Below are 25,833 nucleotides of genomic sequence, written 5' to 3' on the forward strand. Positions count from 1 at the left end.
TCAGGTCTTGGTATTTACTTGGAGAGCGAGCCCAAACTGGCACGCTGCTACTTGGCGTTTGGTTGGTTCAAACCTGATAAACTTTCCCATGTAAAGAAAAAATCTTACTCTAGTTGAGTTCATATGTCCTTCCAAGTCAAATGACCATTTACAGTAAAGATTTTCTCCATTGGGACAGCTCACCCTACTGTAATGTCACCCATGGTCATAAATAAATGTCGCAATACCTTAATTTCCATTAAGTTGAAGGAATTTAATGTCTGTTTCTATATTTCATCCTAGACTGTATTAGAGATGCGAACAACAAAGAGATTGCTTAAATAAGTATTATATTTAATTAATTTTAGCATTCAAGCTTAGAAAAAAAAGGGGTAAATTCCAACAATCATAGAGAACTTATATATGACAAGTTTTATGCTTGTATAGCGTTACAAGTTTCATGCTCTAGCTTGCAGTCATTACCTTCGCCGTCGGTGGATGATAGCATTTTTTTTCTTATAGGAGGATAATATCTTTAATCGGTTGAATCTAGTCAAATAATTAACTTACAAATATGTAATATCTCAACATACTTATTATATCTCTATAATGAATAGAGATGTTTAAAAATTGGATTATTACTCTACATCGACAAGTTCAATCTATTTAAATCAAATTTGGATATATATTTTCAAGTTCAAGCAAGATTCTGTGATATACAACATCCCACATCTGATATAAACGTGATTGTTAAGACCTATATAATAATTCAAGCCCACCACTACTAATAACTTGAGTTTAAATTTTTTAGAGTCATGTGGTTTATACCCAAAAAGCTATTGGACTAGTGATTGAACTTGAGTCGTTACAAATGGTATCAGAGCCTGCACCAGTCCGATGTGGGCTTTCACATTGATCTAGTGAGATCTTGATCCTATGGATGTGATACTCAACATCCTACATTTTGATGTGAATGCCAAGTGGTTTAGGCCCAAAGAGTTACTGAGCCAGTGAGCCACGTAGTTTAAGCCCAAAAAGTTGCTGGGCTAATAGTTGGACTTGGATCGTTATAAATGGTATCAAAGTCTGCACTAGTTCGATGTGGGCTTTCACATTACTTTAGTGAGATCTTATTCTGAAAAAGCTGTTGGGTAAGTGGTTGGACTTGGATCGTTACAAATGGTATCAAAGCCTGCACCAGTCCGATGTGGACTTTCACATTGCTCTAGTGAGATCTTATCCTGTGGATGTGATGTGTGACCTTAATAAGGACATCAAGGATTTGAGTGGGTGGGATTGTAGGTCCAAAAAGCTGCTAGGTCAGTGGTTGAACTTGAGTCGTTATAAGTTCAATTAAGCTCGATTATATTATTTTATTATTAGATAATAAATTTTAATTTAAAAATATTGATATAATATAATAAAATAATAATTAAACGAATTAAACATAATAAATGCAAGATAGACTTTAAAATAAGAGATCCAATGAATTGACTTGATTCGATCCATACAGACCACTAATCATGATTAGTGATTGCAAAGTAGTTAAATATCCTGCTCTTTACATAGATCCAAGATTCACTTTAGAAATAGAAGATTCAATAAAGTCGATTCAGCTCAACCCCATAAACACTTATAATCAAAGGCAGAGAAAGCGGGGTCAGTAGATCCTGTCATTTCAAAAATTTTATAAATTTTTTATTTTTTAAAAATTTTATAATTGTATGTCATAAACATTGAATTTCTATTATAATTATTTTATAAATATTATTTTTATCCTCAAACAAGAAAAATCGTACCTCCACCACTACTTCTAGTAGTCATGACTAGCGATGGTGCATTATTTAAATAACCTTCTCTTTAGGTATATTCTATGCTTATACGCCCCATGCGGTTTTAGTTTTGGCCTTCTTTTTTAAGTTTCAGTAATCAAAGAGAAATATGTATCTATGCTTTATGGAGATAAATGAGAAATGTAGCAGTTCAAGATAATACGACCACGCATTCCTCGCTGTGGATTCATCAAAATCTTATGACAACCGTCAACAGTAAATTATAATAAACAAATGCAAATTTAAAACGGAAATGAAAGAAACAACTGCATTTCATTTTATATTTTATGAGTGAAAATTGAAAAAGACAAACATAAGAACTGATTAATTTGTTCTAAGCAGTGCACGAAAAGAGCATGACGTTCTAAGTCGGTAAGATATTAAGTTGATTAATTTCTGCGGATTAATTAGGGGAGAGGGAGAAGAACCGTTCAAGAGAGTGCTTCATTAGTACTTAATTTAGAAGCCAGAATATATACTTCTAACATATAATTCTAACAGATAAATCATGGAAACTTATCTTACTCATGTGATTAAGATTTATAAATTTTCCACCCATCTATTTCGTTCAATTATGACTAAGAAAATCGCCGAATTAAAATTTATCATGTGCAGTATTTAGACATATAACTAAAAAATATACCAATGAATTAGCATGTTTATCTATCAATTCCTTAAATTTGCTTTGTGAAGTTAATTAAAAACTTAACTTATCATCCATCAAGAATATCATAAAACTTTGAAAATTCTATTCTAATTAAATTCCAAGTTGGATTAGTTATCTTTGAGTTCAATTCTTGCCAATTACTCCATTTCCACAGGCAAAGAACAATTGAAATAATAACCCAGTACAATTAGAAAAGAAGGGAAAAGAAGAGAGCTGCAAGCAACGACAGAATATAAATTGATCAAGTTCTAAATAAATACAGGAGCCCTCAAAAGCCCTCCCAAAACTGGAGCCCCTTACATGTCACTACCCTTAAAACATTTAAAAACGAAAATTAACACTATACTGAATATACAGTTTCCACATAAATCCAACCTTGGGATAACTTAAGAAAGCCACACCATATATTATATATTAGTCATAATTAAACCCTAAAAAAAAGGGGGAAAACTAAAACCCTAACTAGATTTTTAGCAGCTAATGCAAACAGTACCATCTCTTTCCACAGCAAGAGCATGCAAAGGAAACTTCATCTCACATGACAACTTCAAAACCTCGCTCAAATCAACTGGGTGACGAGCCGAATCCTCGACCCAGTTGAAATGATGCACCAACTTGGCCACCCAAAGGTTGACCGTGACGAGCCCAAGGTTCTTCCCAGGGCAAACCCTTCGCCCAGCTCCGAAGGGTGCGAGCCTCAAGTCACTGCCTCTAACGTCCACGTCAGCTTCCAAGAACCTCTCCGGCTTGAACTCGAGTGGCTCTTCCCATACGTGCGGATCATGTGTTATGGCCCACATGTTCACCATGGCGGTTGTGTTGGCGGGAACCACCATCCCGTTGCTGAGCTGGACGTCCGACGTGGATAGCCTGGCCCACGAAAGGAGTGGCCCTGGGGGGTGGATCCGTAGGGTTTCTTTGACCACCGCCTGAAGGTAGGGTAATTTTGCCACGTCAGCGTCGGTGAGAGTCTTGTTTGTCACGGCACTGTCAATCTCAAGTTGTAGCTTGGCTTGTACTTCCGGGTGCAACACCAACTCAGCCATGACCCACTCGGTTAACAAAGCAGTCGTATCAGTCCCTCTAAAAATCATTTCCTGCAAAACATAACCCCCAAGAACACAAACTCAGTGAGTAAACACGGTCTTAAACATGCAAATAGATTAGGAAAAAAATACTATACATACTAACCCATAAAACAGCAATCATGTCATCTTCTTGGAGTTTCTCTTCACCATCGAGAGAAAGCAAAACATCTACAAAGTCAGCATTATCAGACAGTTTTTTGGACTCAGTGAGTTGTTGGTGTTGTTCGATGATGCCTTTGACGAGTTTCCTAACTCGGGGAACGAGTTTCAAGCAACGTTGATTGATGCGAAACGGGTCGTAAAAATAACTTAGCCATGGCAAATAATCGGACCAGTTAAAAGCTCCCAATAGTTCAAACCCTTCCTTCACCATATCCCTAAGCTCGTCCAGTTCTTTATTATCTTTTTTATGGTCATATCTTTTGCCAAAAACACTTCCCATAATATTGCTCAAAGCAGCTAACTGAAGGTGTTTTCTTAAGGAAACAAAGCCTTGGAGATTTTGTTCATTTGCTATGTTGCGCAGCATGATTGTACAGTCTAGTTGGCGACCGGCTTCGTGTGCTATTATGCGCGTTGGTGCAAAGAGATGGGACGAAGCTATTCTTCTCAAAAGCCGCCAATAGGCTCCACTGGGAGCGAACCCTATAGCTCGGCTGAACATAAGGCCCTTAGCAGACTGCTTGACGGGTCGGTCAGCAAAGTGAGGAGAGGTCAAGATTTCTCGAGCAGTGTGGGGATCAGAAGCTACAACAACAGGGGTGGAACCGAGGCTAAAAGCCATGAGCTGAGTGTTGGTTCGGTTCCAAGCCATGGCGGCAAGAGAACGGTGAGCCAAGCCGCGACTCAAAGTAAAGAGGCTACCAAATACAGGGAGACCCTTAGGACCAGGAATAGGAAGTCTGCCTTTTTGGTTCCTTCCATTCTTCCATGCAATTCCACCAACAGTAAAAGCCCATGTAAGAAGAGCAAGAGACAGAAAAGCCATAAAGACGGAAAACAAAATATACACATCGAGCAGGCTTTTGGATCCAAAGAAAGCTGGAAGAGTAAAAACCCACCAGGTTGTATCTTTTGAAACCAAACCCAACTCCATCTTCAAGGTCAAGGGGGGGAAGAGAATGAAAGCAGTAGAGTTACTAGCACTAAAGTCTAGAAGAGAAGGTTTTGTGAAGGATAGACACAGAAAGTAGATAGTATATAAGAAGAAGTTGGGTGATTATTATTGTTGTTGATGTGACAGAACTTATAAAAGGGAAAATGAAACGTGAGGAGGGGGAGAGTTTCACTCGAATAGAGGAATCGATGGGAGGGAGGGGTTGTGGGTTTGCATGAGAGAGAGAAAGTAGCGTGAATATGTGGTGGGGGTTAGGAGAAAGGCTATGGCCTTATATAATGCATGATTACGGGGTGGGAGGTGGGTTCCTGCGGACTGCAGCCTGCAGGAGAGCAGGGAGGGGCATTAAATGGGACCCCTGGATTTCGACGGTGAAAACGGAAAGAAAGACAGAGAGAAATACGGATTGAAAGTGGAATATGATGTGCGGAAATGCTAGGAGGGGGTACTAACGCTTACGGTTCAAGTAACGCATTGAGAGCTGCGACGGTTTCATTATAAATTTAATCGCAGCTAGCATCCGATGGATCCACGGTCGCCCGCTCCCCATTCTTTTACTAGATGTACTCATAAGTTAATTGTAACTGTAATGGTGGGAGTAGTAGTTTCACACTTTTTCTGTGAAACGTTGTGGCATGCTATCTCTATGCATAACTTCAAAAGAATGGAAGAGACAATTAATTTGGCCATTGAGCCATCCATAGTATGTACATGCGTTCGAGCACTCACAAGGTACAAGTTATAATTAATAATAAATAATAAACTTATAAATTTTTATTTCTATTAATAGTCTAACAGTCAAACATTTTAACATATTATCCTGCATTAACATAATTGTAATGAATTTTCTATTAAAAAATAATACCAAATTTTTTTGAAAGGTAAAAAATAATATCTGTATGTTTGGTTCGTGAAATAGATATGAATAGAATATAATAGTTATTTTGTGATAATAAAATAAAATAGTCATTATTTAGTTTAGTATGATGAATGAAATAGAGTAAAAATAGTTATTATGATTTATTACAGTATTTAATTGGTAAAAATAACTTTGTAATAATAAAAGAATAGAAGATAAAAATACTCTTTTATTATTTATATTATTATTTATTTTATTTTTTAATATTAATATTTTATTTATAATTTAAATGTTATTATAATTATTTATTTGTATATGTATTTTATTTTATTTTTAAATATTAATATTTTATTATTTATTTAAAATATTATTATTTTGATAATTTAAAAATTAATATTTGATTTATAATTTAATCATTTAAATTTTAAAATATTAATATTTTATTTATAAATGAACTATAATTATGATTAAAATACTAATACTTTTAATTAATTTTTAAACTCAAAATATTTTTTACTATATAATTGAAAACTTAAACTCTTTATTATAATAAGATTTGTTTTCATAAAAAACAAAAATACTCTTTATATAATTTAGTAAAAATTATACCAAAAGATAAAATTAAGTAATTTTTTTCTTTTTTAATCATTAAATTTTTATTTTCATTAATTTTTTTTAATAATTTATTATTGAGTATTAGTATAAATTTTTATTTTTTAATTTATATTATCACTTAAAATTTTAAAATTAATATATTTTAAAATATTAATATATTTTATTTATAATTTAAAATTATTATAGTTAAAATATTAATATTTTTAATTTTTAATATAAAATAATAATTTTATAAGTTTAAGTTTATAATTTTCCAAGAAAGTAAGGATATTTTAATTTAAAATATTTTGAATTCTATTCTCATGGGCATGGAATAGCTAATACCATGAAATAGCTAATATCGTTAGAAGAGCTGGTACTAGCTATTCCAAAGTTTTGGTAGATTTTGAGGAATAGCAATTTCTTTTTCATAAACATACCAAACATGGGGGGAAAGATTTTGAGGGAATAGAGGGGGAATGGCAACCAAATATGCTATACTAGTTTTAACTTATACTATTTAGTAATTACCACTATCTCACTATGAATTTTGTCATATGATGTCTCCACATAGTACCAAATAAATTCAAGTTTTTTTAAATTTTGAATTATATTAAATTTATTAATATTCTTCTGTCTAATTATCATGTTACACAAACAAAGAGACAATAACATTTTTTTTAGATAAGTTATAAATTTATCACTTTACCTAAAGTGATGTATTAAATTTATTAATCCATCTTTGAATAGGAGTAATATTATCATTAAATTTTTTAATTTAGTTCAAAAATTTTGTAAAATCTTCTTACAGAATGTTCTTTTATCATAGTTTTTTTTTTATCAATTTTGAATCAAATTAAAAAAAATTACAATGAAAAAATTACATTTATTCAAAGATGAATAATAGTTTTATTGCAGTTTCAATTCTTTGATACATACAACTATCCAAGGATTTAACTCAGTTTTCTTTTTCTTAATGATTTGTATTAAAGTAAAAACAAAGTTATAAAAACTATATTATAATTGGAACAATTGATTACATGGTAATTGATTAACGGAATACACCTTTGAAGAGTCTATCTTCTTATAATTTGTTGCATTATCCATTTCTTTTCTTAGCAAATGAAGGATAAATAATCTCTAAGAACACATGAACATTCGAATCCTATCTCGACTATATAAGAACTAATTTCCCCTTGGACCGGCCCTTTGTTCATTTTCTATTGCATCTCAAGCTTGACCTTTCAACTGAACTTCGTAAAAGAAAAAACTCAACCCTCGACTTATTCTGATGTTTTTATTTAAAAAAAAGAAGTTGTAATTAATGTATATTAAAAGAAAAAAATTAGTTTAAGTAACTTTAACAATGTCTATAATATATAAAATTTATTAACTCAAGTCATTTACTTGCATGGGGCAGTAGTGAAAGTTTCTACAATTTTACTAGTCTTAAATTAAATTGACTTAAGGTCAATACCTGTCTTTTAAAGTAATTCTCAACGGTTTAGTATGCATAAAATCTATTTGTGAGTTGCCACGTGCCTACCATGGCCTGACACATGACATCATTTATAATTTTCTAACGTAATATCTAAAAACTTTTTAAATCATTTAAATGAATTATTAGCTTTTATTACGTTTAATTTTTATATTTTATTTTAAATTAAATTATTTTATAAATAATAATTAATTTAATTAAAAATATTATTTATTATTTTATAATGCATAATATTAATATAATTATTTATGTTATATTGATATATTATAATTAATAATAAAGTAATATATTAATTTAAAAATTATAATATAATTACGTTATATTTTTTATTTATTAAATTAATATCATATTATTAACATAAAAATCATATATAATATTTTAATTATTGATAATTCATTTATTTAATTTAAAATAAAAACATAGGAAATTAATAAAAACACTAAAAGAAAGCTTTTAACGGTGATTACGAGAGAGCGCGGCAGAGAAAACAAAGTAACGAAGAGAGAGAGATTCGGGAGAGCAAGGGTTGTGCGAGACGAAGGGATTAGAAAGAGAGAGAGAGAGAAAGTTGGGAAGGAGCAGTTGATTAGATCAGAGATCAATGGAGAGGGTAGGAAGGAAGGAGGGAAAAGCAGAATCTTTTTAAGAAAACAGAACAAAAATCAATGATTCCATCCCTGGCCCTTTCACCATAAAATTTTAAACCAAAACTATAAAACAAACTGACTACTAAAAAACCATATTTAACTAAACCTTTCATCCAACAAATCACAAAAGAAAAACCGCAGTTGCATCCCAAAAATCAACCATTAGCCAGCCAAGGAAGAAATCCTTGGGTAGGAGGAAAGGAATAAGGAAGGGAAATAGAAGAAAAAAGAGACAGAAAACAAATCAGAGAAATCAAAGTAAAAAAGGGCTCAGTGCTCAGAGAGAAAGAAAGAGCAGAGGAGTTTTTTTCCTCAAAGATTTTCCAAAAATACTTCAAAACCCCAAGAAAAAAATTTGAGAAAATGGCTGATAGACTGTTCGGGCTGACCCGTTGATGGTTTGTGCAGTAATTGGCGGCGACGATGATGGTGGAGAGTGAGAAGGGTGATGGAACAGCGTCTTCTGAACGAGAAATGCAAAAGAGCAAATTAAATATATGATTAAATAATATATTTAAAATATCTAATTATCATAAATGATAAAATCATATATGATTTTTTGAATAAAAAGCATACCAATCAGTTATTAATTTCATGATAATAAATAAAACATTACATAATTATTCTTAATATAAATGTGAAAATTGATTTTTATATGGTAAATAAAGTATGCTTCTACAAATAAACACTTAACTAAATAAAATATCAAAATTATTAATTATATATTGTAGAATTGATGAAATCATATATTGGTTTTAAATAAAAAACTTATCAAACAACTACTAATTTCATGATAATAAATTAATTATAATACAAATGTTAAATTTGATTTTTAATATTCTTTATATATTTTCTTCTAACGAAAGTTAAAAAAAGTAATAACATAAAAAAAAAATACTTAAATGAAAATAATATAAATAAGTTATGACATAATATATATATATATATATATATATATATATATACACTTATTTTATAAGAAGTGATATTTAATGCATGAAAAGTATGTTCATGCTTAAATTTTATTTTTTTAAAATGTAATTTTGTGAGGAGCAAGTGGGTGTTAATAGACGTAGAAACAGCTGGCTTGCAGAAGCAGGAGAAGAAAGAGGGGGGTGCGGTTGCTCGCATCTCGAGGCGGGGATGGTGATCGGAGAGAGGTAGACCCGTGAGATGTCTCCCGCACAGTGATGGACCTGAGGGCGCACGCAAAGACATTAAATTCCAAAGTACGAAAGTACAACCTACCTATGCTTGGAAAGTTCTATATAGCTGTCAAAGACGTTTCATGAATGAATTAATGACTGATTGTCAGAGTCAACTACACTACACAACACCACATCCTACTTTTTCTTTGTTGGGGAAAAAATAGTAACATGCAATTGTTTCACAAATATCTACCAATCATGTCCCAAAAAGACAAATTTTAGCTAGTACAATTTCAGTTATGGGGGAGGATTGGTAATGTCACTTGATATAAAGACCCAACAAATTGCAGAAATTTCAAGTTTGTTTAGCTAGAATGGATGCCTAATAAGACTTGCTAGCCATAATAAAGACCCAACAGATAGCCGAAACATTAATTTATTACAGAGAATTTTGCCATAAATATGAAGACCAGTTTCCTTTGATAATGTTGGGGAAATCAAACAAAGTAATGAAAAGTTTGAGAAAGACAAAGAATAAGTTGCTGCGGGGAAATTTATTGCTTGGCTACTTGGTAGAGTTCTTGGCTCCATCTTTGATGGTTGTTGATGGCTCTTGTCTTTAATTTTGCAAGGGCTTATTTATGGGCAGAATTGGGCTTCAAACTTATTTTTCCTGCAATAAAACAATGATATTACAGGCAAAACAAGTGTACAATGGAGGTGAAAACGCTGATGAGAGATTGTACGGATGATAATGGCCGTAAGTTTGCCTTTTCCATGAGATGTATCTGCATAAATTCTGTTTCTTATGACTTCAGTCGTACGGTGGAGATTATGTATGCCTAATTGAAGCCAATGAATGTGCATTTGGAGGGCTAAGTGTAAAACAATTTCCCTCCATCACACCTATGTAGTGCATGCAGTAACATTAGAGGAATGAGTGAGCGAAATGATTGATTCCTAGCCGTCGGCATGCGGTATTGTGAGCGAAAAAGAGCTTCCGATCCATACAACTTGTACCCAACCAGGGGCGGAGCGTCCCTTTGTAACGGGCATGGCTTTCCAAAATTTTTAAATTTTTTTTATATTATATATTTTTTAATAAATTTTTTAAATAAATTTTTATTAAATAATTAATATAATTAAAAAAATAAAATAACCTTATAAGTTCATTCAATTTTATTCAATTTTTTATTTTTAAAATTTTTTAAGTTTCTCCACCCATCTTTTCATTTTTTCTTTTCTGTCATTGTATTGTAAAATTATAAAAAGGTAAAGTTTTTATTTAATTTTTTTATTTATATTATCATTATTATTTATATTTATTTATTTAATTATATTCTATTTGTTCATATATTTTAAATTTTTATAGATTTTTTTAAATTCTACGAATCATCAACCACATTCTATTTGCTCAATCATGATTTTTTTCTATTATGTGGATTTTATTTTTAATGATTTTAATTTTTAAAATTTAAAAAATTATTGTATATATAATTCTCAAACATAAATTCTAGTGTTGCATTATTGGTTGTTGTTTAAAATTTTACTAATATGTTATTTTTTATTAATCCTAATTATATAAGAAAAAAATTATCTTGAGTATATGATTTTAATGTACTTTACATTTTATATTTAGTTGAAAGAAAATTATCTTGAGTATAAAAAGAAATTATTAATTCTGTATATCATATTTAACTATTTATATTTTACGCATTATAGTTTAATATTTAGTATTACAAACATAAATATAATAAAATAAGAATATTAGATGTTGACTATATTAATTTTTTAGTCGTTTATATTTTTTAATAAATTTAAAAAATATTATATATTATATAATATTTTTAAAATTTTTATATATTAGATATTTTAAATTTTATATTTTAAAATATTATATATTATATAATATTTAAAATTTAAATTTTTATATTATATAATATTTTCAAAATTTTTAAATTTTATATATTTTATATTTTTAATAAATTTTTAAATTAATTTTTGAAAAAAACAAAACTTCAAAACAAAATGAATGATAAGTTTCTTATAAATAATTTAGTTATTTATATTAAAAAGGATATTACCATCATCAAACAAAATTTTTTTAAAATACTATTATAACTTTTTTTCTTTTATTTTTTTTATTTACATGTTATATAAAATTATTAGTTATTATAAATTTTTTAATTATCAATAGTTAAGTTTAATATATTAATTTTAAAAATTTTTAATTTTTATGTTTCTTAATCTTTGATGCCCTAATAAAAATTAGCTAATGCCGCCCTTGTATCCAACGTTTCTCTCAGCTAGCTATGGGGAATTATGGCTGGATGGATCGTCTCGTGTGCCTGGCGTCTGACCTTAATTAGCTGCATGCATACCATCCAACGTACCTCGATTAAACTACAGTCTCTGCAAAGAGAATATTTGACGGAAAAGAGCTGCCATAATGGAGGTTGTTTCAATGGCTACCTACGCCATCAGGTTTCAAGCTAGTTGTGAGTGCATGAGAATTGAGTTTGTACTTGTTATTTAGTTATTATACATGAATATGTAGAATGGGCTTCGTCTACATCTTGTAGAACTGGATCGATTGGTCCCGATCTTTGTGAGCTTGCTCGGAGGCTTTAAGGACCTTTGAAAATTTGACTTTAGGCTTTTTAGAAGTTGACCCGATGTTGTTGCTAAGATGGTCTGGCATAGCTTTCAGCTTCAGTTGATGTTGGCCCAAGCATTGCTAAGGTAGGTCCTTAAGTCTTCGGCCTCTCTTGATTTGGGCTTTGTTGTCGTAATGGTCCCTATGTCTCTAACAAGTAATCAATGGGAATTTTGTTGTTGCTTAATGAAAAAATCAAAATAAAAAAAGTTAGACGAAAATCACACTTGACAAAAACATGAACTTGAAGATCCCAAAATGTCAGAACCTCTTCTTATCAACTATAATTATTGAGTACTATAATTATTAACAGTCTCTTTTCAGTTCAACAATGGCTTCCTGAGTACTATAATTATTGGGCCAAAAGCCAGGACACCAACTGACAGTTAAAAGTTTAACACTCTCCCAAACTATACTAATCTCTACCTATCAAAATTCCCAACTACCCATCCATCAACCATGTCCACCAGCACCATCGTGGAGCCAACGCCGCCACCTCCGCTTATCCCATCCCTGCCAGATGACGTGGCTTTGAACATCATAGCTCGTGTCCCAAGATGCTACCACCCAATTCTTTCATTAGTCTCAAAATCAATGAGATCCCTCATTTCTTCCCCTCTCCTTTACACCACTCGTACCCTCCTCAAATCTTCCCAACACTTCCTTTACATCTCTCTCCGCCTCCCCACCAGCCCAGTCCTACGCTTCTACACTCTCTACCAAAATCCCACCAAACCAGAAAGTCCCAGAAATATCCTCGTCCCTCTCCCTCTTATCCCTTCCACCTCCCTTGTCGGCTCCGCGTTTGCCGCCCTCGGCCACAAAATCTACGTCCTCGGAGGCTCCATGGCGGACATCCCTTCTTCACACGTGTGGTCCCTTGACTGCAGGACCCACACTTGGGAACCAGCTCCAAACATGCATGTTTCCCGCGAGTTTGCCGCCACCGGAGTCGTCGACGGTAAAATTTATGTCATCGGCGGCTGCGTTGTTGATAATTGGGCTCGGTCGAAGAACTGGGCTGAAGTTTACGATCCCGAAACGGGGAAATGGAATGCGGTTCCGAGCCCCGTTGAAATCCGGTATAAGTGGATGCATGCAAGCGCGGTTATTGATGGGAAAGTTTATGCAATGGCCGATAGACATGGACTTTGCTATGAAGTCAAAAGTGGGAGTTGGGGAACGGTGGACACTGATTTGGATAATGGGTGGAGGGGAAGAGCGTGTGTGATTGATGGGGTTTTGTTTTGTTACGATTATTTGGGGAAAATAAGAGGGTATGATGTGAAGGAAGGGACTTGGAAGGAGTTGAAAGGGTTGGAGGAAGAATTGCCGAGGTTTTTATGCGGTGCTACGATGGCGAATTTGGGAGGGAAGTTGATAGTGGTTTGGGAATCAAAAAATGAAGGTAGCAAGGAAATGGAGATTTGGTGCGCGGAGATTGAGGTGAAGAAGGATGAAGGAGGGGAGTTGTGGGGCAGAACTGAGTGGTCTGATGTTGTTCTTACAGTTCCTACAAGATCTTCCATTGTGCATTGTTTGGCGGTTACATTGTGAGATTGGATGGAGGATTGTCTGGTAAAGTTTATGGTTTGAATTCTTTGATTTTTGCATTGTTGTAGTAGTAGATGTTTTTTTTCCATAAACCTAATTTTGAGCCCTGGTTATGCAGATTACACATATGTACTATTCTCTGTTGTTAACAGTCATCATGCATTATGAAATTTCATCTAATATTTTAACCTTGTATAACTAATTTCCGGTTATACTCTGCATATCCAGGCACTCAGTATGACCAATTCTTTTGTTTCCTGAAAAATGGTATATTCAATATGTGGCAACCTTAAAGCTTCAGGACTTAGGATTGTGCTACATGGCTGCAGCTCATGAGTCATGTGTACCCCCCTTCCTCCAATTTCTCTATCAAGACAAAATCCACTCCTTTCTCTTTAGCATGTAGATCAAATATGGTAATAGCTACCCTCTGTGGTTAACATACGGCTTGTTCTTTTTGTACCTGGACTTGCCACATCTTGAATTTTTACCACTAATATCTACTTTCTGTGAAAAATTAAAGATACCTGGTCAAGACACAAAATGGGATATCAAGAACATTGTTCTGGAATTGTTGATGGTTATGCTGTTATATCTTTGTGCTATGTTGATATTTGAAACGTGCATAGTTTATACTTTTTCTGATATTAAGATGAAATTGAATTCACAAATTATTGGACCTGGACTAAGAAGGCAGTAAATTTTTCTCTTGCAGTAGTCATTTTTGTCTGATTCTACATGATATCCTGTTGGCAAGGGTTAAGGCTATATTACTGTTGCAGGCATAACTAGATTAGAAAGAAGATTCGAGGCCTTTCAGTTGATATTTACATCCCTTTTGCCATATCTCTTCTAATTTTAGGGAGAAATTGGTGAAGCAACATGGAGTAGTATATTGTTTTACCACCTCTTATTCATGCTACTTCTTGGCAGTTCTATTTCTTAACCTCCTTGCTTGCTCTTACTGATTCAAGGTCTGATAAATCAGGAAAAAACCTGTCCTTTACAACCATCAAAGAATGAAACTCTTGAAGTGGGACCTATTAATACTATCTTTATTTATATTTTTGTCAAAATTTTGCTTGTATTATCTTGGTTATCTTCTAGACTATAGCGATCAACTTTTCAAAATTTTAAAGCTATTTACTTATTACCTTGTTGATAGTTTGCTGGTTGCAATTTTCTTAGTTACCTTTTTGATGCTGTTCATTGATGTAACACTGATGTTGTTCTCTTGACCAGGAGGAATATGTGGAGCCAGAGGGAGCAAGCTTCAGATTGAGCCCCATGAATGTGAATGTTATCTCCTTGGAATGTCATCGCAACGACCTGCGAAATTGTTTCTCCTTTGGCTCAGGTTACTTCTCTCAAAGCAATTTACAATTGGAAATAACAGATATTGCCCCGTCTGAGCCATTCAAAATAAAGGGAGTTAACTACTCCTTGTGTGTCTGTTGTACAATGTGACTAGTGATTCCTTGTCGATATTGGTCCTTGCCAACTTATGCTTTGCATATGTTAAAATCTAGATGTTTGTCTGTAATGAATTGATGGAAGTTGGAACTTATGGTAAGCTGTAACATGTTTATGTGCTGATAATTATCATTTTTAATTTCTGTTAGGTCTTTGGTGCTTCATTGTAATTGAATGAACATATGGTATGATGCTAACGGAAAAGCTTGGGCCCGTAATTGCCTCAGATCAATCTCTTCTGTTCGGCTCCATCTCTTATTTAATTGGAGCAATGAATGAAATCTGTAACTTTGCTGCCTAAGTTCTGATACACAAGTTAGTGGTTCATTTAAAGTAGCTTTTAGGCAGCCATGTCGGTAGACAACTCTCACAGATACACTATTTTCATTTCCCAAACTGTAGCCTTCAAGTCTTTTTACTTTAATTATATGGGTGGAAAGTAGTTAGAACCTATAAACATCTCCACTCAATGATTGCATTAAATTGATGAAGAATTGCAATAACTATGATAATCATAAGGGAATTACTTACAAAACCTTTTCCTATTTGTACAGCGTAAATGCTGAACAGTTCCAATCATAGAAGTTTAAGTTAATATTATTACTTTTCATGTCAGTATCTCAGAATGCCCCTAAATAGAAACTAGTTCCCTTTCTCTACTGACGGGACAAAAGGATGGAAAGAAAAACTATTTTCCTTCCTTTTTCCTCTTCCCAAACACACCGTTAAGGTGCTGGGGGCCATATGCACGGACTGTCCATGAAGATAATTTACATTGTGACATTTGGTAAATGAAACAATTACAAGAAGAAAAAAAAAAGAATTTCCAGTTCGTCGATTAGCCACAATTCATGCAACATTTCACAGAGCCCATTTTCACTTGGTTCAAGTTCAGCACAAAAATGCTGAAGAATGCCTTTGTCTCAATGAAACAATTAAGGTTTCGTGGACCGGGCAAACATATACAACTGCATCATCATTAGCGCAATACATGTGGAATTTCACGACTTAGTTGTGTAAGCAAATGCACTGCATGGTGGCAGTGCTGCCCTAGAAAAACTAGACACATTTGACATGCTATGTATATGCTACAACTAAGATGAAATTCAAGCACCATATTTAGAGCTTTGTCCAAACTATAATCCTGCAATGGCCATGCCACCTTCTTTCTTTAGGTACCCTTCAATTTGTTCCAATGCCTAACAAGATTGTAAAACCATTTAGCCAACATCTTAATTGAATAACAGGAGAAAGACAGAGAAAGAGAGAGAGGGGGGGGGAGGGAGACCTCAATTGCAATCTCTGTTGGAGTAAGATCTGATACATCTGTATAACCTAGTTTGCCTGCAATTTCTGAAAAAAATTCGAAAAAAGTTGGGTTATTAAAGGCAAAATCATAGGCAGGAAAAAAACATAAACACTAGAGCAACACGAGCATGAACATGCCATGTCCAATGAAGATACAAGGGGAATAGGATGGAAAGAAACAAGTAAAGAAAGAAAGCCCATGACATCACACAGTATGTTGCATCTTCAGAAAATGTAAACAAGTTGGAAGAAATGAGCACCAATGCACTCAGTTTCAGAAGATCTTGTCCAAACGTACATGACAATAAAAAAAAAAACCATATAAGTGTAAGACAGGTTCAAGCATACAACCTTCCAAGGAAACCCTTGCATTTGCTTTAGCATAATTTTTACCCCTCTGCTCCAAAAGATAAGACAGACGCTTCAAAGCCTGTAAAAGGGTCAGAATGTCAAAAACTCAAATGCACTAGAAGATATGATACCAAGACTAAGCAAGGAGTGTAAATAAAGTCAGCTATGGACTACCTTTGTATATGGATCACCAGGTTCATGATGCAAAAGTGGGCGAGAATGGGTACCTACTGCAGCAATTCTCTGTGCCAAGGCTTCCAAAGGTACATCTAACCAGACACTAATCCCCTTCTTCTGCATATAGTTCCTGATAACCCAAATAGAAGAGTTTCAGACTTTTATAGCTGACACAACAGAAAACCAAACCCATAGAAAGTAGAACCTAAATCAATTAAATTCCCCTGTACCAGTTCTGATCCCATACAACTGCACCTCCACCAGTAGACACAACAAGTTTTTTCTTTGAAGAGAGCCCCTGCAATACCTCAGACTGGAAGACAGGAAGAAGAATATAAAAGCTTTTATTCAATTGGAAATGTGCACATGTATTAGAATGTACACAGAGATTAATTCTACTATCTCGTGACAAACAGACATAAGGTACAATTGGTACTGTTTCCTCAAAGTAATTAGAAGCAATGGTTTAGAATAAGTGACACTGGAGACTGAAATCAGTGGTTCAAGTCAGTGAAATTTGCCATCTGGCTTACCATGGCTCCCCTTTAGATTAGTGAAACTCACATGGTCATGTTAGCCAGAACCAACTCCAAATGTTGGTCTAATTTCCATGTCTGCAATAATTTTCTGTAACTAATGGCTGAATAGGAAGGTTCCTATTGACATGATATGTTAATTTTCATACTTTTGACATGTCAAGAAAAATTTTAATTCGGTCTTCTTTACAATGGAAACTCATATCATCCACTCCTGCATGAGACAGCAGCAGACATCATGCTTTAGTGACACCAATACTAGTTTACAATCTTCAATGATAGAACATATATGCAGGCATCATTGTTGTGATAATTGCACCCTTTTAACTATCAACCTTGTCATGTCCATTAAGTTTTAGAAAAAGAAGATAAATTAAATTAAATTTAAAATAGAAAATAAACTCAAATCAAACCAATCCAATTAAATTTCAAATAAAAAGCATTATGCCCCAAAATCAAATTTCAAATAAAAATGAAACTCAAACCAACTTGATCCAAAAAAAATTGCCACGGAAATATTGACAGTCAATCCCACCCATTGTTACAATGGCTTACTTTTTCTACATGAATTATCAACATAACTAATAATTCAAATAAAATACATTGAAGACATGCAAGCATAATTGCATAAAGAGTGGGAGTTATCTGACTAACCTCCTTCTTTCTGAAGAAATTCTCCCCATGAAGCTTAAATATTTCAGCTACAGACATTCCATTTACCTCCTGCTCTATTAATGTGTCACTGAAAATTATAGCATAAAGACATTCTTGAGACAGATATTAGAAAACCTGTTAAGCAGTCCATTAAATTGGAAATTGGTAGACATCCAGGAAAGAATTCTGCTTCTGCAATATTTAACCTAGACAATTATGTATCTAGAGTAGATCAAATCCCCTTCGGAAAGTGTAGTCTATTGTGAACATACCAATGTCTGAATTATTCAAATGATGCATAGTCCAAGACCCCTCCTTGGGACCAAAGAATTAATTCCATACTAAAAACTACAAAAAGACCACTTGCAACACTGAGAAGAACTAGGAAATTAAAGAGAGGTGTTTGCCATAGCTTGAGCATATTATTTTTCTTCTTTCCAGTATCTAATTGGAGAATGAACATTTCAATCAGAGGACTCACAAACCTGTCAATGAATGAATAACTGAGTACATGAGATAGAATCTTTCCCACTGTCGTTTTTCCAGAGCCCATCAATCCTGCATATTCACATTCATAAAGTTTAGCTACCAGAGAAAGTAAGTCAGTGACTACATAAAATTAAAGGACTTGGACAAAAGAAAAACTGACCAACAAGATATACACTGTGCCCATTTAAATATGGCTCAATCTCTTGTGACTTATTCTGCAAATTTTATTCACATGAAGTAAGATACACTGGCAGAACAATTTCAGATGCACAACAAGAGAGCTTCCATTCTTAGTGTTTTAGACCTTAACTAAAAAAAAATATTTAACAGATATAGATTCCAAAACACTAAATGGAAGACATAAAGATAAAATGAAAAAAAAAAGTATCTAAGCACCTTAACATACTTTATGAGCCAAAAAACTAAAGATATAACAGGGAATTATTTCTTACCTTTAACGTTAAAGTTTCATCATACGGTGCATGAAAGCTTCCACTTTCCAATGTTGAAGCTACAAAATAATATTTTGAAATAAAAAATTGTTGTTTTCAGTCATTTGTATAATAAAATTTTCATAATCTCAATGTCGATTTAGCCACCTGGGCTCAATTCAAGTATGTGTATTTGGAAGGGATGGGGGGGAATAGGGATCCTAGGTTTTGAGTTGTAATGCTCTCCTTTTGGCTCAAAGTCTCAACATCAACATACTAATGGCAGTTTCATCCAAAATCTCTTATACTTAGCAGGAAAGTGAGAAAATGAAGAAGATTGGCAGAATAACAGAAACAAAAAGCATTCTGCTCGTACTTCAGAGTAGATGAAAGTGAAAGAAAAGATAATAGGTGAAAAGAACTATTTCTATCTAGGCTCACAAAAACCAATATCACCAAATCAGGTGGATTATGAGAGAGCAAATGAAAAGAAATGAGCAAGTTGTAAATTTACAGTGTCATTCCATCAGATATTCAAATTTTCTTTCCTCTAATTTCTCTACCTGAACAGAAAAGGGCATTAAAATTTCTTTCCTCTCTGTTTTCGTTTCTTGTTTTGACCAAGGACGGTAGCAAAAGAAATAAAAAAACAAACTTTTTTTTTCTTTCCTTTCACTTTTCTATCATTCTTTCTATCAATCCATCTTTCTCTTCTCCCTTGTCAAGCAAGACCTAACAGTTGGACTAAAAAATGACTATTATTTGGTGAAACATTTCAAAGACACAGAAATGATGATTGTCTTGTTTGAAGCTTTCTGATTAAAAATTGGATTTGAATTCAAAGCATCTGCATCTCCAAACAAGGAAAACAAAATCCTACTCATAAAATTCTCTTTCTTCCTTTTTTATTTCCCAATTTGATACCATGTATTTTGATCATTTTAAGAAATTCCAGCATATCATAGAACAAAATTAGTAAAAAAAAATCTTAATAACTTAACAAGCATTATAAATATGATAAATGAACTTATGACATGATTAAAAACAGTAGTAATTTATTTTAATTTTTCCATTTAAGTACCTGAAAAGTTCTTGTAAGAAGAGCAGGAAACCTCGAAAGAGACTGATCTATTCCGATTAGAAGATGCCTGAACCGGAAAGTGAGCCGAAACAACCACCCGTACCTTCTGGTCTTCCCATAGTCTCCGACCGAACCGCAAAGAACCGGTCGATTTTCTCCCAAAACTTTCCGACTCAATCCATGTCGGATACTGCAACTTGCGTGCAACTCCTGCCTCCATTATCAACCTCCAACCGCCCTCGATTCAATCAATTTCAATAAATTCTTCGACAAATTCTTAGTTCCTTTTTTCTTGTTAAAAAAAGAAACAAAATCCAGAAAAGCTCGGATTCAATTCAAGAGAAAACTCACGCACTGCAGGAAATAATCATATATATTAAATAATAAATAATAATTAATCTAACAAGATTAAGAAATTGAATTTCAATGGGAACTCAAGTACCTCAAAAAATTAATAGAGAAATTGAATTGTGAAGAGCGTTGCCCTCTGACTCTCCGGTGAGCGGTAAGCGCTGTTTTTTAACTAAAATTATTTTTATATAATTTCTTCAATATGCAATTTGTTTTTGGCATTGAGCGTTGGCGCATTTTAAAGTGGGGGGTTTGGACTTGAAAACAGTATAAAGAATTTTTTTACAATTTAGATGTAATAAATTTTTAGATATAATAATTATTACGTAAATCTTTTGGAAAATTATGGTTTGAAGATAATGTGGCGATGATGACGTGGAGGCTGGCCACTCCCACCAACCTCCGTGACGGGGGTTGGTGGCAACGACTAAACTAGCAAAAGAAACGAGTGGAGGAAGTGAGAGAAGGAAGGTAAGGGGTGACATTCACGTGCAAATTATTCAGGGGTAGTTGTTACGGATTCTCGTTCTGCCACGTGTCTAAATTTGGGATACTATTATTTTGACCGGATATTCCAACATTTTAACTGGGATCAAGTCATGGTCTTGTCCATGGCCATGCGGTGGCCGTCAATTTTGTTTTTCTGATATTGGAATTAAGTTACTATAATCGGATCACTTAGGTAAATGTATTATTGAAGTATATGCTCAGATGTGATAAACAATAATTAATTAAAGGGTTGAAAGTTATGGGCTATTATCTGTTGGACATTTTTAACTATAAGAATGAAAGAAAGAAAGTTTTTTAAATAATTATAATTATTCAGAATTTATTTAAAGAAATAATTATATTTATTGAAAAATAGATAATCGTGTTCATTGAAAATAGATAGTTGTGTTTGTTTGGCAAAGTCATCTTTGTATATAAATAGAATTATCTAATTTTATGAAAAAATGAAAAAGATAAACAATTTACAATCATTCTCTCCAAATTCTTCTTAAATTATTTAGTAATATTTTGTTGTAAAAATATTTTATAAAAGTTTGATAATATTGTCATATTTTAATAAGTGTTCAGTAGATTGATTTTATTAATGTAAAATGTAGTCAATTACTGAATTTTATTATATTTTCGATATTTATATGTTGTTAACTCTTTTGCACATTATAACTGGGTGAATAAAAATTTAATGACATGACATTAAGACACAACTTAAAGCCATTTCCCTAATATCTTCAAATTTCCAATCATGTGTTCTAACCATATTTATCATATTGAGCTGGTTAATGATTAAAGATTATACTTAATTGTTTAAAATTATAATTAAAAAATAATGATAATATATTTTAATTATACATTTTTAAGAATAAAAATTGACATAATAGAAACTCTTGAATATTAAAAAAATTTAAATAATTTTTTTTATCTCATCTAATTAAATTCGTATAATTTAATTTTAAACTAAATATGTCATTATAACAAATTAACTGTTAATTAATTATCGTTAATAAAAATAACATTATCATTTTTAACATAATATAGAGTGAAATTGCACATAACAACATCATTATCATATATTATAATATGTCACATCAGTGTTATGTGACGTAAATTAACAAATCATATTAGTGTTATGTAATATTTTGATTAACGATAATTAATAATAAATATTTTATTTTATTTTAAATAAAAATATAAAATATTGATTGAATGTAATAAAAATAAAATAATTTTTTAAAACAACTAAAAGATTTTTCAAATATTATACCTTAAAAATTAAAAATGTTTTGTTCGGACAAGTCAAATTAATATATTTTCAAACTTTTTATCATTTTTTTCATGATAAATAGGATGTTTTTTTTATTTTCAAAAATAGTTTGAAGTGGTCCTTAATCTAGAACGTCTATATTCTATAGTGTTGCACATTGTTTCAATCCGAATTGTTTTGGCGATTAAATTTTGTGAAGTGCCCTCAAATTTTGCGCAACACATATGGTAATGATACGAATTTTATATTATTTTACTTACAATTATTCAATATTTATCTTATGTAACAAATTTGGATTGTTTTAGCTATTCTATGATCGGGGGCTGGGCCAACAACCTCCCTTCCCCTTGACCATGATAGTTAGGAAATATTTATTCGAGTGATTAAAAAGAGCATATTGAACACACGTTAAGAAATAAAAAATAAAAAAAAACAATCAGAGATCTAGTTTGGTCATTTACATCACGGATCTACTTGCAGAGATTTGGTAGGAGGGCTGGTTTTTTAAACTTTGTGCAGTGGGGCATAAAAACAATTATGTAAAATCTTATAAAATATAAAAACAATTAAAATAATTTTTTTTATACGTATAATCACCTGATTCTAAATCATATAATGATTTTATAAATCTCATTTTGTCTATCTTAAAATTTGAAACTGAAACTTTCAAAATGAAAACTTAAACTCTAATAATCCAAATGTCCTCTTGGATCACAATTTAAAAAAAAAAAATTTCAAACAATAAAATCCAAAAAGCAAGTGCCAATTTATGTCTTGGATGATATACAAAATGCCTACAAATTAAGCATAAATTCAAGTAGTATGAACTTTACATAGTTGTTAATATTTCCTCTCAATATCAAAAAGCAAAAGAAGAGAGGAAAAGAAAAAAGAAACGGTTATATATAAATAATTTTGAGTCTTTAGTGATTTTTTCAAGGGTCAAATCTAAATCATAATTAATTTTATATGAATAAATACATTACATGAACGTCGAGTGGAGGCCACATTCCCAATATTTTAATAACTGGACATCACATTACCGTATATGGTAAGAAGCATATCCTTCTGGCACCACGTGGTCCTGTTGCCTATTTAATTTCTTGTCTGGTTACGACCTTTCAATTTTACTGCGAAATGGTAGGTGTTCCATCTTTTTCCTGTTTTGCCTTTTTTCTTGTCAAATTTGAGTCCTGAATATCATTTATGTTGTTACAACTTGAATGCCCACACTATGTTTAAACACTTTTTAGATACTTTTCTTTAAAAAAAATTTATAATTTAAGAATATGAAATATAAAAAATTTAATCAATTAATTTGTATTTTTAAGGGATTTTAATCTTTTATGATAAAAGAAGTTTTAGATTTTTTTTTATATTGACTAAATTTTTAATTAAAAAATTACTATAATTTAAAGTATATTGATTTTAACATACAAGGTATTAAAGTCATTTCATATATTCTAACATGGGTTTTAAAATAAAATTTTAATTTTTTTTTCTTTTAGTTTGTGTTTTTAATTCTTTTTCGTCTTCTTTTTTCTACTTCGTTTATGTCAATAAATTGTTGATATTTTCAAGTTTTCGGTGTCATTCGTTATTTCAGATCTCCTTTTCTCTTTTTTTTTTTTTTTAATTCTCTCACAGTTTCTATTGTTGTCGTTTTTTTATTTTTTTTCATATCTTTGTATTTCTTTTAGTTATTTCAAAAAAATTTAATTAGAATTTCAAGATTTCAATTTTTTGTTAGCGTTTCATTTCATTAGATGTTTTGCTCTTAATTTTATATATTTTTTGGTTTACAGTTTCAAGATGCCAGAATCAATCGCTAAACCCATCTTTATATACAACTAAAACATGATATTAATGATCCACTTGGTACAAAACTTAAATTGATTCCATCAATAAATCAAGAACACTTACCGGTTCTGCAAACTCTAAAACTTGGTTCAACAAATCCTAAAACAAATTCAATAAACCCTTAAACTGAATCAATAAATCTAAACCGATTCAATAAACTTTTAACTTGATTAAAAAAAACCTTTAAATTTACCTGATTCGATTCGATTCAAGAAGCTTTAAACTCAATTTAGAAAACTCTTAACTGATTTGGTCTAGTCCAGCAAACCCTGAAACCAATTTGATGAACTGTAGACTTAGTTTAGAAAACCCTTAAATCGATTTAATCTGATACAACAAATCTTGAAATCAATTTAACAAGCCCCAAACCTAATTGGTCTTACTCAACAAACACTAAAATCGATTTAACAAACCCTAAAATCGATTTAACAAATCCTAACTCAATTCAAAAAACCCTTAAATTGATTCAATTGGATTTGATGAAACCCTTAAACCAATTTAATTTAATTCAATGAACTATAAACTAGTTCAACAAACTTTAAACTCAATTCAAAAAACCCCTAATTCTGTTCATAAAACTGTAAAATCAATTTAAAAAGCTTTTCCTCAATTCAAAAAACTTTAAAATCAATTTAATTTTTCCTAAAACCCTAATTATAATACTCAATAGTATTTTTTCAAAAAATTGATTTAAATTTTTTTAAAGAAATAGAGAAAGACTTTAATTCGGCATAAAATTTAATACAACGAAATGGAAAGGACAATAGAGATAGTGTTCTTGGCATTGAGACCTCTCTTCTCAACACCACCTCCGTTCATGATACCGGTACTCCCCTTTGACTGGATGACCAATGCCTCTCCCTTAGCCTTCGTAGCTGAGTACGAATTATGCTGAAAACTGAATCGTTGCCAATGAAGATTCCGTGAACCCTATAAAAAACGACAGTGGGAGAGGTCGTATAAATAAGCCTCAATAACAGTTTTAGCCACTGTAAATTGCAGTCAAAATATAAGGATAATTAAACAAAAGTTCAAATAGATTCCGAAACTCTGAAAGTATAGTTTTCCTCGAACATTAACCCAATGATGAAGCTGGTAGTTATTAATCCACGGATTAGGAGCCGCCTTGTGGAAAACTACCTCGACTCCTTCAAAGCTACAACAAAAATTAAAAACAATTTAAGAACTAGAGTGGAAATAAATGCGAGTTTTGAAACTTTTCGTACTTGAGCTTTGTGGCCAAGATAAGTGGACAGGCAACGATCACGACCCTAACGTAAAGCTTCATCGAGAGTCCGTTTTAGGAATGTCAACGGGTAAGGTACTCATTAATTTTGAAATATCTCGAACTCTAATTTTATAAAAAATTAACTATTTGAATAATTTTAAAAATTATTATCTTAACTTTAATCCTATTATATTTTTACTACCTATAATTATTCTAACCTGTTTATATTAACAAAATTATTAAAATCTTCTTCATAGGTATCCAATTACCTAAATTCGTATACATATATAATAATATTTCTCTACATATTCATAAAATTAACTACTACTTAAATTAATAAAAACAAAATAATAAAATTTAAATTTAAATAATTAAAAACAAATATCTTAAAAATAAACTTAAATAACTAAAAATAAATATTCATACAACGATATAAATTTAAATAATTAGTACATAAATAATCCAAATAACAACATAAACTTAAATA

At 31.9% G+C, this 25,833-nt stretch overlaps 3 protein-coding genes across 5 annotated transcripts; 1 reads left to right on the forward strand and 2 right to left on the reverse strand.

Moving 5' to 3' along the window:
* Positions 2,693 to 5,123, reverse strand: LOC18611674 (cytochrome P450 78A7). The gene is made up of 2 exons (XM_007048054.2): positions 3,670 to 5,123; positions 2,693 to 3,575 (listed from the first exon to the last, which is right to left on the reverse strand). Exons 1-2 carry the CDS (start codon positions 4,660 to 4,662, stop codon positions 2,949 to 2,951), a joined length of 1,620 nt encoding a protein of 539 aa, XP_007048116.2. The 5' UTR covers positions 4,663 to 5,123; the 3' UTR covers positions 2,693 to 2,948.
* Positions 12,281 to 15,351, forward strand: LOC18611675 (F-box/kelch-repeat protein SKIP6). 2 transcript variants are annotated; one of them, XR_001929142.1, is made up of 3 exons: positions 12,281 to 13,663; positions 13,868 to 14,055; positions 14,882 to 15,351. XR_001929142.1 is itself a non-coding variant. In XM_018126388.1 (2 exons), the coding sequence occupies exon 1, from the start codon at positions 12,545 to 12,547 to the stop codon at positions 13,640 to 13,642; it is 1,098 nt and encodes a 365-aa protein (XP_017981877.1). In that variant the 5' UTR covers positions 12,281 to 12,544; the 3' UTR covers positions 13,643 to 13,663; positions 14,882 to 15,351. The 2 variants fall into 2 exon arrangements, 1 of the variants encoding a protein (XP_017981877.1); XM_018126388.1 differs by lacking the exon at positions 13,868 to 14,055.
* On the reverse strand, positions 15,867 to 20,761 carry LOC18611676 (shikimate kinase 1, chloroplastic). Of its 2 annotated transcripts, none has more exons than XM_007048057.2 (11): positions 20,582 to 20,761; positions 20,140 to 20,430; positions 19,080 to 19,138; positions 18,788 to 18,842; positions 18,624 to 18,696; positions 18,139 to 18,226; positions 17,179 to 17,261; positions 16,946 to 17,078; positions 16,772 to 16,850; positions 16,401 to 16,465; positions 15,867 to 16,311 (listed from the first exon to the last, which is right to left on the reverse strand). In XM_007048057.2, the coding sequence occupies exons 2-11, from the start codon at positions 20,357 to 20,359 to the stop codon at positions 16,249 to 16,251; spliced, it is 918 nt and encodes a 305-aa protein (XP_007048119.2). In that variant the 5' UTR covers positions 20,360 to 20,430; positions 20,582 to 20,761; the 3' UTR covers positions 15,867 to 16,248. The 2 variants fall into 2 exon arrangements, with proteins under 2 accessions (XP_007048119.2, XP_007048120.2); XM_007048058.2 differs by having other exon boundaries at positions 20,140 to 20,493.

The sequence above is a fragment of the Theobroma cacao genome, chromosome 1 (genome assembly GCF_000208745.1).
Source record: "Theobroma cacao cultivar B97-61/B2 chromosome 1, Criollo_cocoa_genome_V2, whole genome shotgun sequence".
In the NCBI taxonomy this organism is placed as follows: Eukaryota; Viridiplantae; Streptophyta; class Magnoliopsida; order Malvales; family Malvaceae; genus Theobroma; species Theobroma cacao.

Coding starts and splice junctions, on each gene's coding strand:
- LOC18611674 (XM_007048054.2), bottom strand. CDS start 4,662: ATGGAGTTGGGTTTGGTTTCAAAAGATACAACCTGGTGGGTTTTTACT. Junction 3,576..3,669: donor ACATGATTGCTGTTTTATGG/GTTAGTATGTAT, acceptor TATGTTTTGCAG/GAAATGATTTTTAGAGGGAC.
- LOC18611675 (XM_018126388.1), top strand. CDS start 12,545: ATGTCCACCAGCACCATCGTGGAGCCAACGCCGCCACCTCCGCTTATC.
- LOC18611676 (XM_007048057.2), bottom strand. CDS start 20,359: ATGGAGGCAGGAGTTGCACGCAAGTTGCAGTATCCGACATGGATTGAG. Junction 17,262..18,138: donor ATTTCTTCAGAAAGAAGGAG/GTTAGTCAGATA, acceptor CCTGTCTTCCAG/TCTGAGGTATTGCAGGGGCT. Junction 16,851..16,945: donor CTGGTGATCCATATACAAAG/GTAGTCCATAGC, acceptor ACCCTTTTACAG/GCTTTGAAGCGTCTGTCTTA.